Here is a 17386-nt window from a genome sequence, read left to right on the forward strand (position 1 = left end):
GATAAGTCCCCGAATGAATTCCTGGAGGAATTTCTAAAGTAATTCAGGAGGAATTTACAAAAGGATTTTTCAATTCCCGCGTTCTACCGCTGAAGAGATTTTGAAGAAAAAAATCTAAAGGAAATTGTGAAGGATTTCTGCTAAAGGAATTTTCGGATGGAATATCGAATAGATTTTTCAAGGAATTCCCAGAAGAATTTTCAAAAGAATTTGTAAAGGTATTCTCGAACTAATTCTCAAAAAAAAAATCAATGAATTCCTCAGAAGGATTCCAAAATGAAAGTTTTTCGAAATCAATTTCAGAATGTTCAAAGGAATTGGTAGAAGTGAAGCTCTCTAGAAATGACCGAAAAAATTTCCGGAGAAGTTACTGGAGGAATTCCTCAAAACAAATAGCGAAAATAATTTCCTCTAGGAACTCTAGGAATAATCTCCAAAGAAATTCCTGAAAGAATTGATTAAAATTTCCAAATAAATTCGTGAAGGAATGTCCGAAGGAACCCCTAAAGGAATTTTCCTTAGAATATCCAGAACAATACCTTAAGGTGTTTTCTAAAGTTTTCGTAAATAAATTTTTGAATGAATTCCTAAAAAATCCCCAAGGATTTCAAAAAAAATCCGAAACATTTTCCGAATGTATTCCCAGTAGAGCATAAGTACTAAAACGCTAGTAGCGCTGTATTTTGTCATTTAAAATTATTTTGCTTCAATAAGCTTAACTTGGTATATGCTGTCTATCATAGTGTAGTGTAATTGGTTGCATCAACAACATCGGTTTGACACTTATACTACGGGTTTTTTGGCTGCTATGTTTGAGCACAATACTGCCCCCACTCGCATAACATTCCCATTTGACTTTTTGTCACTTTTGAGTTAAATTAATGAATAGGGTTCATTTCTTATGTACTTCCATAGATCATAATAAAAACTGCGATTTTGTATGCCCATGAGTGAAAAAATACCTAGTCATCTATATATATAAAACTCAATGTTTGTATGTATGTTCCAGCATAACTTCTGAACCCATTGACCGATTTCAACCAAATTTGGAACACACATACTTTATCTTAAGGAGACGACGATAGGGGGGGGGGGGGTTAAGAATGCTCTTTGGAAAAGGGGGAGGGTGTGGGGGGAGGTGTATTGCTTAGTTATCGATCAACTCAGTGTAGCCTCTGAACCCCTTGGCCGATTTCAACCAAATTTGGAACACACATTCTTTATCTTAAGGAGACGACGATAGGGGGTTATGGATGCTTTTTGGAAAAGGGGGGAGGGTGTGGGGGGAGGGTACTGCTAAGTTATTTGATCAACTCAGTGTACCTTTTGAACCTTTTGGCCGATTTCATCCAAATTTGGAACACACATTCTTTATCTTGAGGAGACGATGATAGCGGGATTATGAATGCTTTTTGGAAAAAGGGGGAGGGTGTGGGGGGAGGGGTATTGCTCAGTTATTGATCAACTCAGTGTAACTTCTGAACCCATTGGCCGTTTTCAACCAAATTTGGAACACACATTCTTCATATTAAGGAGACGACGATAGCGTGATTAGGGATGCTCTTTGAAAAAGGGAGGGTATGGAGGGAGGGGTATTGTTCAGCAATCGATCAAATAAATGTAAGTCTTGAACCCAATGACCGATTTGAACTAAATTTGGGTAGGTAATTTTAAAAGGGGATGGTGTGAGAGAGGGGTATTGTTTAGTTATCGATCAATTCAGCATAACTTTTGAACCCATTTACCGATGTCCACTAAATTTGGAACCCATATTCTCTGTTTAAGGAAAACTATATCAGACTGGATAAGAGTGTCATAGCTGAATGAGAGAGATGGTATATTTATTAAACGAACAGTTTAGTATACCTTTTTACCGCATGGGCCAATTCAAACCAATTTTGTAAAAACATATTCTCTGCCCAAAAATATTATATAGAGGCTGGGAGAAACTTTTGGAATGCAGGAGGTTGTTGAGGTTAGGTATTGTTCAGAAAACGTCTTAATTTAAAATCCCTCCTATTTAGTTCATTCGAGGTTCTTTCACATTGTACAATGCTCCGAAAACAAATTTCCCGTATTCCTTAAAAATAGCAAATCCTCGACAATAACATTTTCCCGTTAATAACATTTCACCAAAAATGACTTCAACTTCCCTGAAAATGACATATCCATGAATGAAGCAGGCCATTAACATAACAATATTTGGCTTAAGGTCATTTAACATGAAGGGCATTTGGGATAATTATGAACAGCATCAAAATAATATTTCATAGAAAGCATGCATTTGCTGGGTATAGAGCAATGATTATTGTTACCCTTCATCGGAATCATGGTTTGCTCAGTGAAAAGCACTAATTAATGTGTTTCCTTCTGGATGGTGGATGTGATTGCTTCTTTAAAAGTAGGCATTTGTCCGGAATAAGTCAATGGTGAGTGTGATCCCTTCTTTAAAAATGGGCGTTTGCCCGGAATAAAGCATCGGTGGATGTTTTTCCTTCTTTAGCAAATGACGTTTGCCAGGAATAAGCCTGTTCGAACCAACGATCCCTTTTTCTAGATCAGTCAATGCTTCCAAAAGCCTTCTATTAGTCAAATGACGAAGTATCAACAAGTTAACACAATTACTCTGTTGACCAATTGGTTTTATCTTTTTCTGATTGTAAAAAACTGAAAACCAAACTGGCAATTCCGAGCAAGGCCGGGTACATAAAGCTAGTCTTATATATATATATATAAGTTACTCAATGTTTGTATGTTTGTATGTATGTTTGTATGTATGTTCCAGCATAACTTCTTAACCCATTGACCGATTTCAACCAAATTTGGAACACACATTCTTTATCTTAAGGAGACGACGATAGGGGTGTTAGACATGCTCTTTGGAAAAGGGGGAGGGTGTGGGGGGAGGGGTATTGCTTAGTTTGTCGATCAACTCAGTGTAACTTCTGAACCCCTTGGCCGATTTCAACCAAATTTGGAACACATATTCGTTATCTTAAGGAAACGACTATATGGGGATTGGGGATGCTCTTTGGAAAAGAGGGAGGATGTGGGGGAGGGTATTGCTTAGTTATCTATCAACACAGTGTAAGTCTTGAACCCCTTGGCCGATTTCAACCAAATTTGGAACACACATTCTTTATCTTAAGGCGACGACGGTAGGGGGTTAGGCATGCTCTTTGGGTGTGGGGGAGGTGTATTGCTTAGTTATCGATCAACTCAATGTAACTTCTGAACCCCTTGGCCGATTTCAACCAAATTTGGAACATACATCCTTTATCTTAAGGAGACGGCGATATAGGGGTTAGGGCTAACCTTTTGAAAGGGGGAGGGTGAGGTGGGAGGTGTATTGCTCAGTTATCAATCAACTCAGTGTAACTTCTGAACCCCTTGGCCGATTTCAACCAAATTTGGAACGCAAATTCGTTATTTTAAGGAGACGACTATATGAGGATAAGGGGTGCTCTTTGGAAAAGAGAAAGAGTATGGGGGTAGGGGTATTGCTTAGTTATCGATCAACTCAGTGTAAGTCTTGAATCCCTTGCCCGATTTCAACCAAATTTGGAGCACACATTCTTTATCTTAAGGAGACGACGATAGAGGTGTTAGGGATAATCTTTGGAAAAGGGGGAGGGTGTGGAGGGAGGGGTATTGCTCAGTTATCAATCAACTGAGTGTAACTTCTGAACCCCTTGGCCGATTTCAACCAAATTTGGAACACAAATTCGTTATCTTAAGGAGACGACTATATGGGGATAAGGGTAGCTCTTTGGGAAAGAGAAAGAGTGCGGGGAGGTGTTGCAGTTATCGATCAACACAGTGTAAGTCTTGAACCCCTTGGCCGATTTCAACCAAATTTGGAACACACATTCTTTATCTTAAGGAGACGACGATAGAGGTGTTAGGGATAATCTTTGGAAAAGGGGGAGGGTGTGGGGGAGGGGTATTGCTCAGTTATCAATCAACTCAGTGTAACTTCTGAACCTCTTGGCCGATTTCAACCAAATTTGGAACGCAAATTCGTTATCTTAAGGAGACGACTATATGAGGATAAGGGGTGCTCTTTGGGAAAGAGAAAGAGTGCGGGGGGAGGGGTATTGCTTAGTTATCGATCAACTCAGTGTAAGTCTTGAATCCCTTGCCCGATTTCAACCAAATTTGGAGCAAACATTCTTTATCTTAAGGAGACGACGATAGAGGTGTTAGGGATAATCTTTGGAAAAGGAGGAGGGTGTGGGGGGAGGTGTATTGCTTGATTATCTATCAACTTAGTGTAACTTCTGAACCTCTTGGCCGATTTCAACCAAATTTGGAACACAAATTCGTTATCTTAAGGAGGCGACTATATGGGGGTTAGGGATGCTCTTTGGAAAAGGGAGAGGGTGTGGGGGATGGGTATTGCTTAGTTATCGATCAATTCAGTTGATATGGGTAGATCATTTTAAAAGAGGGAGGGTGTGAGAGAGGGGTATTGTTTAGTTATCGTCTAATTTCGCATAACATCTGAGCCCATATTCTCTGTCTAAAGAAGACTATATCAGACCGGGTAGGAGTGTCATAGCTGAATGAGAGAGGATATATTTATTAAACTAACAGTTTAGCATACCTTTTTATCGCATGGGTCTATTCAAACTATTTGTAAGCATATAATCTCTACCCAAAGGAAGCTATTAAAGAGAGGCTAGGAGGAATGCAGGAGGTTATTGCGGTTTGTTTTTGTTTAGAAAACGAATTAATTTAAAATCCTTCTTAATTAGTTCATCCGATGTTCTTTGACATTGTACAAGGCTCCGAAAACAAACTGCCCGAACTCCTTAAAATTGGAAAATCCTCGACAATAACATTTTCCCAAAAATGACTTTAACGAAAATGATATTTCCCGTAAATAATACTTCCCGATATACATATCCCAGAATATGAGATTTCGCTGAAAATGACATATCCCTGAATGAAGCAGGTCATTAATATAACACTATTCGGCCAAAGGTCATTCGACATGAAGGGCATTCGGAATAATTATAAACAACATCAGAAAAATCATGCATAGAAAGCAAGCATTTGCTGGGTATAAAACAATGATTATTGTTACACTTCATCGGAATAATGGTTTGCCCAGAGAAAAGCAATGATTAATGTGTTTTCTTCTGGATAGTAGATGTGAATGCTTCTTCAAAAGTAGGAATTTGCCCGGGATAAAGCAATGGAGGGTGTGATCCCTTCTTTAAAATATGCTTTCGCCCGGAATAAGGCATCGGTGGATGTTTTTCCTTCTTTAGAAATAAACGTTTGTTCGGAATAAGGCTATTCAAACTCACGATCCCTTCTTCAAAATCAGTCAATGTTTCCAAAAGCCTTCTTTTAATCAAATGATGAAGTATCAATAAGTAAACACAATTACCCTGTTGACCAATTGGTTTTATCATTTTCCGATTGTAAAAAAATCGGCGAACCAAACTGGCAATTCCGAGCAAGGCCGGGTACATAAAGCTAGTAGTTCCATATTAATAAAGAAATTAAAATTTCCGAGGAATGTGCTAAAGGAACTCGTAGAAAAATTTACAAAGGAATCGTCAAATGATTTTCTGAAGGAATATCCGTACGAAGTTCTGAAGGAATTCCCGAAGAAAGCCCAAAATAAATTTCCGGAACAATTCTTGAAAAAGTTTACTAAAGTTCCTTCAAAGAAATTACTAATAATAAGAATATCTGCAAAAATCTCCAAAGTATTTTACGAAGCATACCCTAAAAAAAAATTTGTATGGAATTCCCGAGAAAAATTTTTTTTGAAGAAATTCTTAGAATGTCTCTTTAAAGAAATTTCCAATTTCATTTCCTGGATGAATTTTCGAAGGAATAGCTGAAGGAATTCTTGAATGAATGATTGAAGCAATTTCTGGATGAACTAATTTACGAGTCAGGGTCATAAAGAAAAACCATGCAGAAGGTGACTGGGTTCGATTCCCGATCAGGTCTAGGAAATTTTCGGGTTGGATTTTTTTGACCTCCCTGGGCAATAGACTGGCCCAGGAAACAAAAAGTTGTCTAATTCCACGGGGCACCCCCCAAGATTGTGTCTTTGGGTGAGAAAATCAATCTCTGAAAATTTCAGCTCAATCGCTTGTTGCATAAGCTGGCGCATTTGATTTGAAGTTTGTATGGGGATTTCAGCCAAAATGTATAGGAAAATACACCTCCGTCACTCATTCGATCTGGAAATTGGTTCTGATTGCTCGATTGACCTCAGAATTGCAAAAACGGCAGTTGGTATGCTACAGAACAATTTCACAGAACATTGTATGATGATTAAATGAACTTTTATATAGGTTTCGGCTGATGCAATTCGATCAAAAAACCCAAAAATACACAAATCAGCTCCTAATAAATCAGCCGAAAATTAAATAAAAGTTCATTTAATCATCATGCAATGTTCTGTGAAATTGTTCTGTAGCATACCAACTGCCGTTTTTGCAATTCTGAGGTCAATCGAGCAATCAGAACCAATTTCCAGATCGAATGAGTGACGAAGGTGTATTTTCCTATACATTTTGGCTGAAATCCCCATACAAACTTCAAATCAAATGCGCCAGCTTATGCAACAAGCAATTGAGCTGAAATTCAGAGATTGATTTTCTCACCCAAAGACACAATTCTGGGGGGTGCCCCGTGGAATTCAACAACATTTTTTTCTCCCCATAGTAATCTGGGCCAGTCTACTGGGCATATACATGTATCATCGTTTTGGCCTCACGATATATGAATGAAAAATGGTAACCCGGCTTAGATAAACCGCGCATTTAATAACAGTGGAAGTGCTTAATTAACAATGAACTGCGAGGCGGCAATGTGCTAGTGGGATATGCAACCTCTGCCAATAAGAAGAAAAAGATGACGATAAGAAATGTTGTGAGGCCATCAATAATTTCTTTTGAAAAACGTGTTTTGTTCGACTTGTTTGAATTGATTATTTTGCTGCAAAAATCTGTATATGACACGTTTGTTTTTACTCCAAATTAATGTAGAGTACCTGAAAAAACTGGAAAAATTAGGGAATTTTGTTTTTACAGTTGAGTAGACACCTTGTTCCACTAAAATTCAGAATTTATAAGCGAAATTATCGAATTTTCACGGAAAATGTTCAGTATTTCAACAAAAAAAATTCCGGAAGGATTTTGGATTTCTACGGGAGGTTCTTTGTATTGTCCATAAGAAATTCTTCAAAAGTTCCATTGGAAAACAGGAAAGGATCGTCGACCGAATAACATTTTCGACCAAATAACTTTGGGCTAGATGGACTTCGGTCAAATGATGTGCTTGGTCAAACTACATATTCGGACTAACAACTTTCGGCCAAATTACTTTCTGCCAACCGACAAAAATTCTATTTCAGCGAGAAATTCTTCAGAATTTCTACTAACAGTTTGTATAAGTTTTTACGGAGAGGTTTTTGGAATTTCAACGGTAATTCTCAAGGAAATCATTGGTATTTTTAGGAAAATTTCTCTAGGGTTTCAACGTGATGCTGTGGGGATCATTCGGGAAATTCTACGGAAATTCGACTGAATCGTGGGAAGTATTTCCCACTCGGAGTATTTGAGAGCGAGCTCGCCCAGGTCTACGGCGAACCAAGTATCCAGAAAGTAGCTAAAGCCGGAAGGGTACTGTGGTACCGTGGGGCATCGAAAGCCGTACACTTAAGCACCTTCGTATATGAAAAAGTCATTAGAAAATAGGAAAAGATTGAAAATAAAACGTTTGTCATTGACACAGGCGCATGAAGGCCTCTACTTTTGAAGTGTTTCACATTTACTAATTGAAAACTACGATAAACATGATAAAATAATGAATTAAATCAACTACTCCTGACTCGAAATCCTCCACGGTGGACGGAATCGAATCAAAGGATCAAAATCCGTATAGCTATTTCTTAACTAAATATCTAAATTGAAACAACCTGATTGACTAAACTACCACTGTAAATAGTTCGATATGCAACTTGAGAAGCGATCCCGTCGATTTGTATTCCGCTTATCTTATGTAATGATTTGCAATTAGCAATTAAAACACAGTTACTTTTGGTGCAATTATGCTCTACCCGAAAACAAGATGGCAGCACAAACTCCGCGTTTGGTGGGTGGAGATTTGTTTTTGATTTTTGTGGTTTTAATTTCAAAGTCTTCTTTCCAATTCTATGCCCTGAAAGCTTACTGTCAAGTATCTGAACAGAATAAGATTAATTATTCCTACATTAATTACCTTTAACCTCTTTTAATTTATTGATATCTCATGAGGTGGACGGATTTCGGTGCTGTACGGATTTCGATACCGCACGGTAGTAGCAGAATGTAATGGAATTAAAATTGAAGTTTTCGATGAAAAGCATGAGTTATTTGACTCCAAATGAAATTGTTGATCAAAGCAATCGGTTTCTGAATGCATATGCGCCCATCTTTATCTAAATGTGAGCTCAATTGACTGAACGGGATAAAAAAAGGCAATTCTGATACGAATTGATGATACTATGCCTATATATCACTAGAGCCACATGTTCTTGCTGGACGTACTTGTGAGTATCCAGTCCTTGAAAATTTAGATATTCGACCTAAGGATATTCGCTCGGCCATGACAGGTACGATGGGCAGGACATGTTGCAAGAATGCTGGACATCAACCCTGCAAAGATGGTGTTCGCTTTCGATCCGGCAGGTACGAGACTGCGTGGAGCGCAGCGCGCGAGGTGAGCAGACAAGGTGTAAAGCGACTTGGTGAGCGTGGGGAGCATTCGAGGATGGAGAGATGCGGTCTCGAACCGTGTATTGTGGCGTCAAATTGTTGATTCAGTGTTAATTGTTTAGATGTAAATTAAATAAATAATAATAATTTGAGAGCGCAGCGTGCGAGGTGGGTTGACCAGATACAGAACGACTTGGCGAGCGTGGGGCGCAGTCGAGGATGACGAGATGTGCCCTCGAGCTATTTATTGAGGCGTCAAGTTATTTCAGTGTTTTCTATTCTTCTTCTTCTTATTGGCATTACCCACACTCCCCACACTGGGACAGAGCCGCCTCGCAGCTTAGTGTTTATTAAGCACTTCCACAGTTATTAACTGCGAGGTTTCTAAGCCAGGTTACCATTTTTGCATTCGTATATCATGAGGCTAGCACGATGATACTTTTATGCCCAGGGAAGTCGAGACAATTTCCAATCCGAAAATTGCCTAGACCGGCACCGGGAATCGAACCCAGCCACCCTCAGCATGGTCTTGCTTTGTAGCCGCGCGTCTTACCGCACGGCTAAGGAGGGCCCCTAGTGTTTTCTATTGTAAGCTAAATAAATTAAATGGTTGTTGGTCAATTCCAGAGACTTAGTTGTTTAGATGGATGTCCATATCGCCAACGTTGTCAGCCACATAGTCATTCAGGTGCTCTCCATAGTGCTGCTGCCAGTGCTGCCATCTCTGGATCATCTCACGCGCCGGTTCGTATAAGGTTTCCGTTTTGATTCTTAGAAGTGTCAGGCTGGGGCACGTGGACCTTACGTAAACTGTTCCCACGTAAACGTAAACTTAATTCCCACAAAACTCTCGTGCGTTATTAGCGGGCTACATTTTCTCCATCACTTGGCACTTTTTTCTCCGGAAAATCGAGTTTTTTTCTGTTCCGCGCCCGTTTGTATTGTGCCTCGTTCGCCCTCGTGCGGTGTTGGAGCAATTTCATCCATGCTTCTTTACTAACTCGGCATAAAATTTCCAAAGGGCGAAACTGTTTTGTAAATAATTCTCACGTCGCTGGTGGTCCTATTTTTACCCGATTACGCAATCCAGTGCCATTTAATAAAATAAGCGGATTGGCTGCTTCCATTAGTGGGGTTGGGTTGCGTGGGTGGGCTCATATTGGCCCACCAGCGTCGTGAGAAGCTCTTGTTTACAAAAACAGTTCCGCCCTCATGAAATGTTGCTGCCGAATTGCTCAAATTCGCCGTCAAACTAATCGTTTCTTTGATCCGGGACACTGTGTCTAGTGGTTATGGTCTTGCCAATGACCAGGGCCTGATTTATGGGGTCAGGGTTCCTGGCTCCCACAAAACCTTGTGCATCAAAATCGTTTAGATCCTGGCCCACAGGCCTAAATCCGGCCCTGTGACAATGGCGGATTGAATATCTCTGCATCCATATTCCAGAGAAGCTACGCCTTGGTACTTTTCTATTGCAATTTCTGTGTCTTTCCAAGCTGCTGCGCGTCTTATTGGGCTAGTCTACTGTCTTGGGCATTGTACAATGGACAACATGTTAGCATTCGACTTCGACGCGTGTCGATAGTAAGGAGCGCAAGCATATTGCATCGAGGTATTTAGTGATCGGATTATATATTCGCACTACGGTAAGTGCGGATGTTCGTGATGTCGAGAAAGAATTTACCGTCAATTGGAACGTAATCGATTTGGTTTTCCGTTTCATGGTAAGGTAGAAAGAAAGAAAGGTTAGATACGGTATGCAGACTATCCGGCATAATAACCGATCTATACATTTCCTCTCTTCCTACATTAGCGTTCATGCCGCCGACGACGATTTTAACGTCCCGCAGTGGGCATCCATCATATTCTCCCAGCGGTACAGAATGTTGGTAAATTTAAGTAGAAGAAGAAAAAGGATAGAAGAAAGCAATAACGATCATTGGCCGCGATCATCAGAATAATAATAGATCTGCAAGTGGAAAAAAAAGTAGCTCTATAACCCTTTGTAAATCGCCTCAACCCTGCAAAAACGAAAGTTGCAGAATTTCATCTTATGAGTGGATTGAGGATGAAACTACTCTGCTAGAATTAGTCGAAGAAGGTTAGTTTACGACAGCAAAAGCTATGAATATTTCTGTAAATGAAATTGAGTTTCTTATCGCTAATTGCTTCAAAATGTTCGGTTATCTCGTATGGCCGCAACAATCACTTTATCTTTTCAAATATGCTATTGAAGATAAACAGTTACAGCATGAATCGACTGTGTTTTGAAGAATTTTTTGCAACTGGATAATAGTAATTTGTATTTGCCAAAATTTAAAGATATGCATGTACTTTTTTTTCTTCAGCAAGGGTAAATGTAAATCTGCAAACAGACACCTGAGGAGGTGTCTGTTTGCAGATTTAGGTCATATAACCAGGGGCCTCATTGCGTATCTCCTTTCGATAGCCCTTTCGTATGAGAGTTTGCATGGTTTGCTCGTTTCGAGTCGAGATGCACAATGCCACCCCAGGGTTCGTACTTTTCGTTTCGGTGAGACGAAAACAAGCGATTTTCGGGCCGAAGGAGAATCTTTTTTCCAAGTATGTGGGGAGAACCATCTTTCACACGCTACTTTTCTCAAGAACAAGCCTGAAAGATAAACAAAAATCGTGCCTACTAGAAGAAATTATTTTTTCTTTTCATCATTCTTACACCTCACTCATTTTTCGCGAAAACTTTCAGTGTCCATTTATTAAAATTTTATGATCGCAACGGGATTCGAACCCAGAACACCAACAAAAATGGTATTGGGTTGCGCTCACTCTAGCCATACCACCACATTGACTGCTTATTGAGGATAGGTTATTTTGTTCCATAAAACCTAATATTGTTTGTATTGGTGAAGGCACGAAAAGGATGAAAGAATTGAGAAAACGAGCAAATCGGCACTGACAGTGAGGGAGAAATACTTTTTTCTCACCAGGTCTTTTTTTTCCGCAAAATGAAATGGTGAAAATCTACGTGAGTGAGCATCCTCTGCTTGTGAGAATGAGGGAGCATTACGATCCCTGCATATAACTCTTACCAAACCCACTAAAACCAAAACTCTTTCGCCAGTTTGTATCCCCCGGCCCGCAATTAATCAATGCATCAGGGGAGGGGGATTTAATATATGTAATGTCTAAAAGCATTGCATTGTTCCATTGTGCACTGATCTTGGAGTTTTTGTCTGTTGTGTGGCCCCCTAACAACGAAAACGATAAAAAGCACATCAAAGTCATCCAGGGAAAGTTTATCCGCTTCGCTCTACGACATTTTAGATGGAACGACCTCAAATTATGTGCCGATGGATATTACAAATTTGAATTACGTTTTTCCGTTGTTTAGAGTTTTATTTTTGGACAATTATATACTCAACCTAACGACTTCAGGTAAAACTGCATTATGCCAAGCGTGGCACAATATTTACAACGCAGCCATTTTCAGCACGGTCTTGTTTCGTAGCCGACAGCGTATCGCGCTCATTTTACAGCTAACCTATGATAAACCTTAGCATTTTGCAACAACAAAATAAGACAAACAATCTTACTAATCTGCTATTTGCTCGCCAATTTCACTTGATTATGTTCTTAAAACCTAAGCAAGGATGTTATCGATCATTTAGTAATTTGCGTTCGATCATTTAGTTTTTTTTTTTTTTTTATTGTATTTAAAGGATTTAACTTTACAGTTATTCATCCTTACTAACTATTGAAATTATTATATTTTGGATAGTAATTTTGATGCCCTGAGGTACTTAATTAGTTTGTCTTCTTCATTTTTTTCAAAACTTAGTATCTCATTTAGATTGTTCTTTAATTTACATTCCCTTCTGTGTTCTTCAAATTTTCGGCATTCCAAAAGAATGTGAGGTACAGTTATCTGAACATTGCACGTTTCACAAATATTCGAATCCTTGCAGAAAAGGTGTCTGTGAGTTACATTTGTATGGCCTATCCTTAGTCTACTTAATGCTCTTTGTTCTGTTGCTACATTACGATCAATCCACGGAAGGGTAGAAACTTTTATGGTTCTAAGAAATCTTAAACTGTTATACCATTCATTTTCCCATTGAAGACGGATGGCTTTTTTGCAGTATCTCAATGCATCTTTTCCGGGAATAGGGACCTCCAATTTTTGCGCCGTCGTTCCTTCTTTTGCCAGTTTATCTGCCTTAACATTACCTTCTATACCGGCATGCCCTGGAATCCAGCACAACACCACTAGCTTTGTCCTCAGTTCATTTTCTAGTTGCTGGATCCATGGGTGTTTAGAGTTGCCCTTCTGTAGCGCCTCCAATGCACTTGCTGAGTCCGAGAAAATCACGGTTTGTTCCTTTCCTTCGACTAGATGTTCAACCGCGTATAGGACAGCCATTGCTTCTGCGGAAAATATTGAGCACTCTTTCGGTAATCCAATTGAAAGGTTGTTATCCTCGTTTGCTATGCCAAATCCTACGTTTTCCGCGTCGACGGAGCCGTCCGTGAAGATTTTTTTGAACTGTGCGTAAGTAGTGTGAATCAACTGTTGATAGATCTGCTTAGCTTTGGCAGTCGGTTGCCCAACCCTGTACTTTCTCCGTACTGACCAATCAATGCTGGGCTTTTTGCCACACCAAGATCTTCCTCCAACGCAAGGTAATTGAGCAATGTTAGGGAGTTGTTTCCCGGTGAGTTTTTCGTAGTCAAATTTAGCCCTTCGAACGGAAGGGTAACTTCCGATAGTGTTAATTGCTTCATCATCTTCTTGTTGTTGGTTAGATTCCTGTCTACCACATAGAAGATGCTCCCTCTCCAATAAACGTATAGCTCTGGATATATTTTGCTGAACTACTAAATGGGAGAAAGGTAGTTGACCTGATTCTGCCATAATCGACTCGACAGGGCTTGACCGAAATGCGCCACTTGCTTCACGTACTCCGGCATTGTACAGGGGCTGTAGCATTTTCATATTAGTCAAACTTCCTCCGTTTACCATTGCTATTCCGAATAATAGTTTTGGAACTAGGACTCCGTTGGTGATTTGCAGTAATGTTTTTCTTGCTCCTCCTCCCATGCGATTTCCAACTGCTTTTATGAAGTTTATTGTTGTCTGGCACTTATTTCGTATTTCTGCTACGTGTTTTTTGAAATTCATGCGGCGGTCGACCAAAACACCTAAAATTCTCGCATATTGAACTTCGGGAATATTTCGATTTTTGATGAGCAAAGCGGGTGTTTCGGGATGTTTTCGTTTTTTGCAAAGGTGCATGAAATTTGTTTTTTCGTTCGATATAGTTAGCCCAATCCGATCGCTCCACTTGTCAATAGCATTTGCAGCTTTCTGTAGTCTTCTCCTCAGCACCTTTGGGCTACGACCAGAAGCCACAATGATGATGTCGTCGGCGTACACGAAAATTTCGATTCCTTCTGGTATGCTTTCGAAAATCGTCTCCATAAGTACGAGGAACAGGGTGACAGATAGTGTTGAACCTTGAGGGACTCCGTTTTGTTGAACTCGTTTCGCCGATAACGTGTTTCCAACCGCTACACGAAAGGTTCGGTTGGTCAAAAAGCTTTGTACAAATTGAAGCATTCTTCCTCGAATTCCCCATATGTTTAGGATTGATATAATTTTATTCCTGTCGGCCGTGTCGTATGCTTTTGTTATGTCTACCATAAGGATTTCGCAGTGAGCATTGCTGTCTACTGTTTTCCGTATCGACTTTTCTAGAGCTGCTAGATATAGATCGATTCCGCGTCCTTTGCGAAAACCAAACTGGTGTTTATTTAGTCGTTGTTGTTTTTCGAGTTCTTCGTAAAGTCGCCTATTAACCATTCGCTCAACTGTTTTGCCTAAGCAACTGAGCAGCGTTATAGGTCGTTGATTTCCAAGGATTTTGTGATCTTTGCCCATTTTAGGGATCGGAATGACTATTCCTTCTTTCCAACTCGGTGGTATTTCACCCGTTCTCCAAATACCGTTGATCGTGTTCAATAGCTGCATTTTGACCCGTATAGGAAGGTGACTTAGCATAGGGTAGCTGATCTCGTCAACACCTATGGATTTGCTCCCAGCTTTATCCAACGCCCATAATAACTCTTCGATTGTAAAGTCTTCGTTGAAACTTTCAGATCCTATTGATTCAGAGTGATTCGGAAGAATGTCAATTGTTGGTTGGGACGATTGAGAAACATGCTGAAAGAAATCGGCCAAGTGTTCAGCTATACTCTTACGTTCCGTAACTATTTTGTTGTTGATTTTCAAAGGGTGATTGGGATTTCGTCGTTTTCCATAAAATCATTGAAAAGCCACATTTCGCTGCTGGTTGTTTGGGGGTTGAAACTTGTCGTAAACGCATCCCAGGATGCTTTTTTGCTTCTTCAACTATTTTTCGGGAATAGTTTCGTGCCTCTTTGAATTCTGTTAAGGCTTGCTCCTTACGTGGGTCGTCATCTTTCAAGCGTCTCAGTCTTCGTAGTTTTCTTCGTCGTGCCTTAACTGCTGCTTCTACTTCGTTGTTCCACCAGGGAACTGATTTCCGGCCTGGTTTACCGGATGATCTAGGTATACTGGCTTCCGCTGCCTCAATTATTTTTTGGCTGAACTCTTCTACGGTTAACGTACTATTCCTTGGTATACGCTCTAAAATTATATCCTCGAAATCGGTCCAGTTGGCGTTTTTGTGTTGCCATTTTTTACGTTGATGTAATGTTTGTGTTGACAGATTTGTGTTGATGAGTATGGGAAAATGATCACTTGTCCAGGTGTCATCGTCTACCTTCCATTTGAGTTTGTTTGCAATTTCCGGGGAAGCTATTGACAAGTCCAGAGCTGATGTTCCACCATTACGGGGATCTAGTCTAGTGTGTTCTCCGGTATTCAGCAACACTAACCCATTGTTTGTGATAAAATTTTCCAAGACATCCCCATTAGAGTCTCTTTTTGAACTTCCCCACATTGGACTATGGCTATTGAAATCGCCTAGCAGCAATATTGGTTGTGGCAATTCACTTATAAGCTTATCTAGCTCTTCTTTAAGGGTATGGGATGCAGTGTGACAGGGTATATACACGCTGGCGTATGTAGCAATTATGGGATGCATAACCTGCGCTGCTACAACTTGCAGTGATGTTTTCAGTTTTAAAAACTTATAGGAAGTATTTCTGTGCACAGCGAGTCCGACTCCATTTTGCGAGGCAGAATACGGACCGGGGAGAATGGTCCAATCATATTCTCCATGGTGAAATTTCTGTAAAATATTTGTCCTGGACAAACGAGTTTCTTGCAGCGCTATTACGGTTGGCTGATGTTTGGTCGTAATCAACTGAAGTTCATTGTACCGTTCCTGTAATCCGTTAACGTTCCATTGCAGGGCAACGGACACGTTGTCTTCTTGTCTTTGTCGTCTACCGTCGTTATTTTGTCTCGATGAGTGGGTTGGTGGAGGGATTTCTGAAACGTGGTGTGCATCAGTTGTCTGTTGCGTTTTGGTAGGTAATCTTGTACTTGCCTGAGTATGGTACAGGCGCCCGTCGCCGACTGCCGCCGGAGGAACAACAGGCGAACCTGGATCATCTCCGGACAGGGTCGGCGTCGAGCTAGGCCTGGTTGATGGTTTTGATCCGTGCTCAATGTGTGGGTATGTCGTTCGGTGTTGGCAGACCGCGCTGGGGGATTCACCGTCAACGGGCTGGGGTATGACGTCCCGGATAGATCCTCCTCCCAGTTGCGCTCTCGTATGTGAGAGTGAGGTGGGTACTGCACTTTCCCCTCCCTCAAGTCTACAGTTGTTTAGTTTGGTATTGTTGTCAAAGTTTGTTGATGTTGCGTCGAAATTGGTTGTGTTGCTGATGATGTTTTTAAAGTTATTATTTTCCGTGCAGGCCGAGATTAGCCGGGGAATTACATCGGGCAGCTTCATCGGTGTCGGATTCATACATTGGGGTCGGTTGGTTACATAATATCGAACGTTTAGGTGGAGGACTTTTTGTGTTCTGGGTGCATCTGTTCCGTTCTTTGATTTTCTGGAGCTGTATCTTGTTTGTTGTTCTTATTACGTCGTTTCGAATTAACTGTATTTCGTCCTGTCGATCGCTGGTCCTGCTCCTCGTTTTCCATTGGGTCTGCTTGTTGTTGTGGAACCGATTTCTGTGCGAAACTTCTGTTCTGTTCATTGAACTTCGCTATGTACGTTTTCATTCGGTTCATCTGTTGCATCAACTTTTCGATCTCCTGCGACTTTTCATTCACGGTTGCGACTAATTGAGCTATTTGTTGATCTTTCTTCTTGTTGGCTTCCATAAGTGCGTTGAATCTGGCTCTATCCAATCGAGCTTGTGCTGCGGCATCAGCGTAGCTGTCGCCGTTCAGGATTCTGTTGCGGGCTTCTGGATATGACAGGTTGTGATCGACTTTTACCTTAACTACTTTCTTTTCTGTCTGATATACTGGACATTTTCTGTTGGTGGGACGATGCTCAGCTTCACAGTTTACACAGTGGGCTGGTTCAGTGCATTCCCTGACATCGTGCGCTCCTGAGCAGTTGTAGCATCTTCTTGGTCCGGGACATCTTACGCTTAAGTGTCCAAAAAGAAAACATCCATAGCATTGTAGTGGATTGGGATAGAACGGTCTTGTAGCGACGCGTAACAGT

The 17386-nt window shown here is 40.5% G+C and overlaps 1 protein-coding gene across 3 annotated transcripts in view; it reads right to left on the bottom strand.

Moving 5' to 3' along the window:
• The window catches only part of LOC134205403 (GPI inositol-deacylase), a 34050-nt gene that overhangs the window by 5255 nt on the left and 11409 nt on the right, over positions 1 to 17386 (bottom strand). The window contains exon 17 of one of the 3 annotated variants that reach the window (XM_062680633.1): positions 12150 to 12260. The exons of the other annotated variants lie outside the window; for them this stretch is intronic. Within the exon in view, the coding sequence (XP_062536617.1) occupies positions 12245 to 12260 (16 nt within the window). The 3' untranslated portion in view covers positions 12150 to 12244. Of the gene's footprint in view, positions 1 to 12149; positions 12261 to 17386 lie in introns of those variants that run through there. 3 annotated transcript variants of the gene reach the window in all.

This window comes from Armigeres subalbatus, chromosome 1, assembly GCF_024139115.2.
Source record: "Armigeres subalbatus isolate Guangzhou_Male chromosome 1, GZ_Asu_2, whole genome shotgun sequence".
NCBI lineage: Eukaryota > Metazoa > Arthropoda > Insecta > Diptera > Culicidae > Armigeres > Armigeres subalbatus.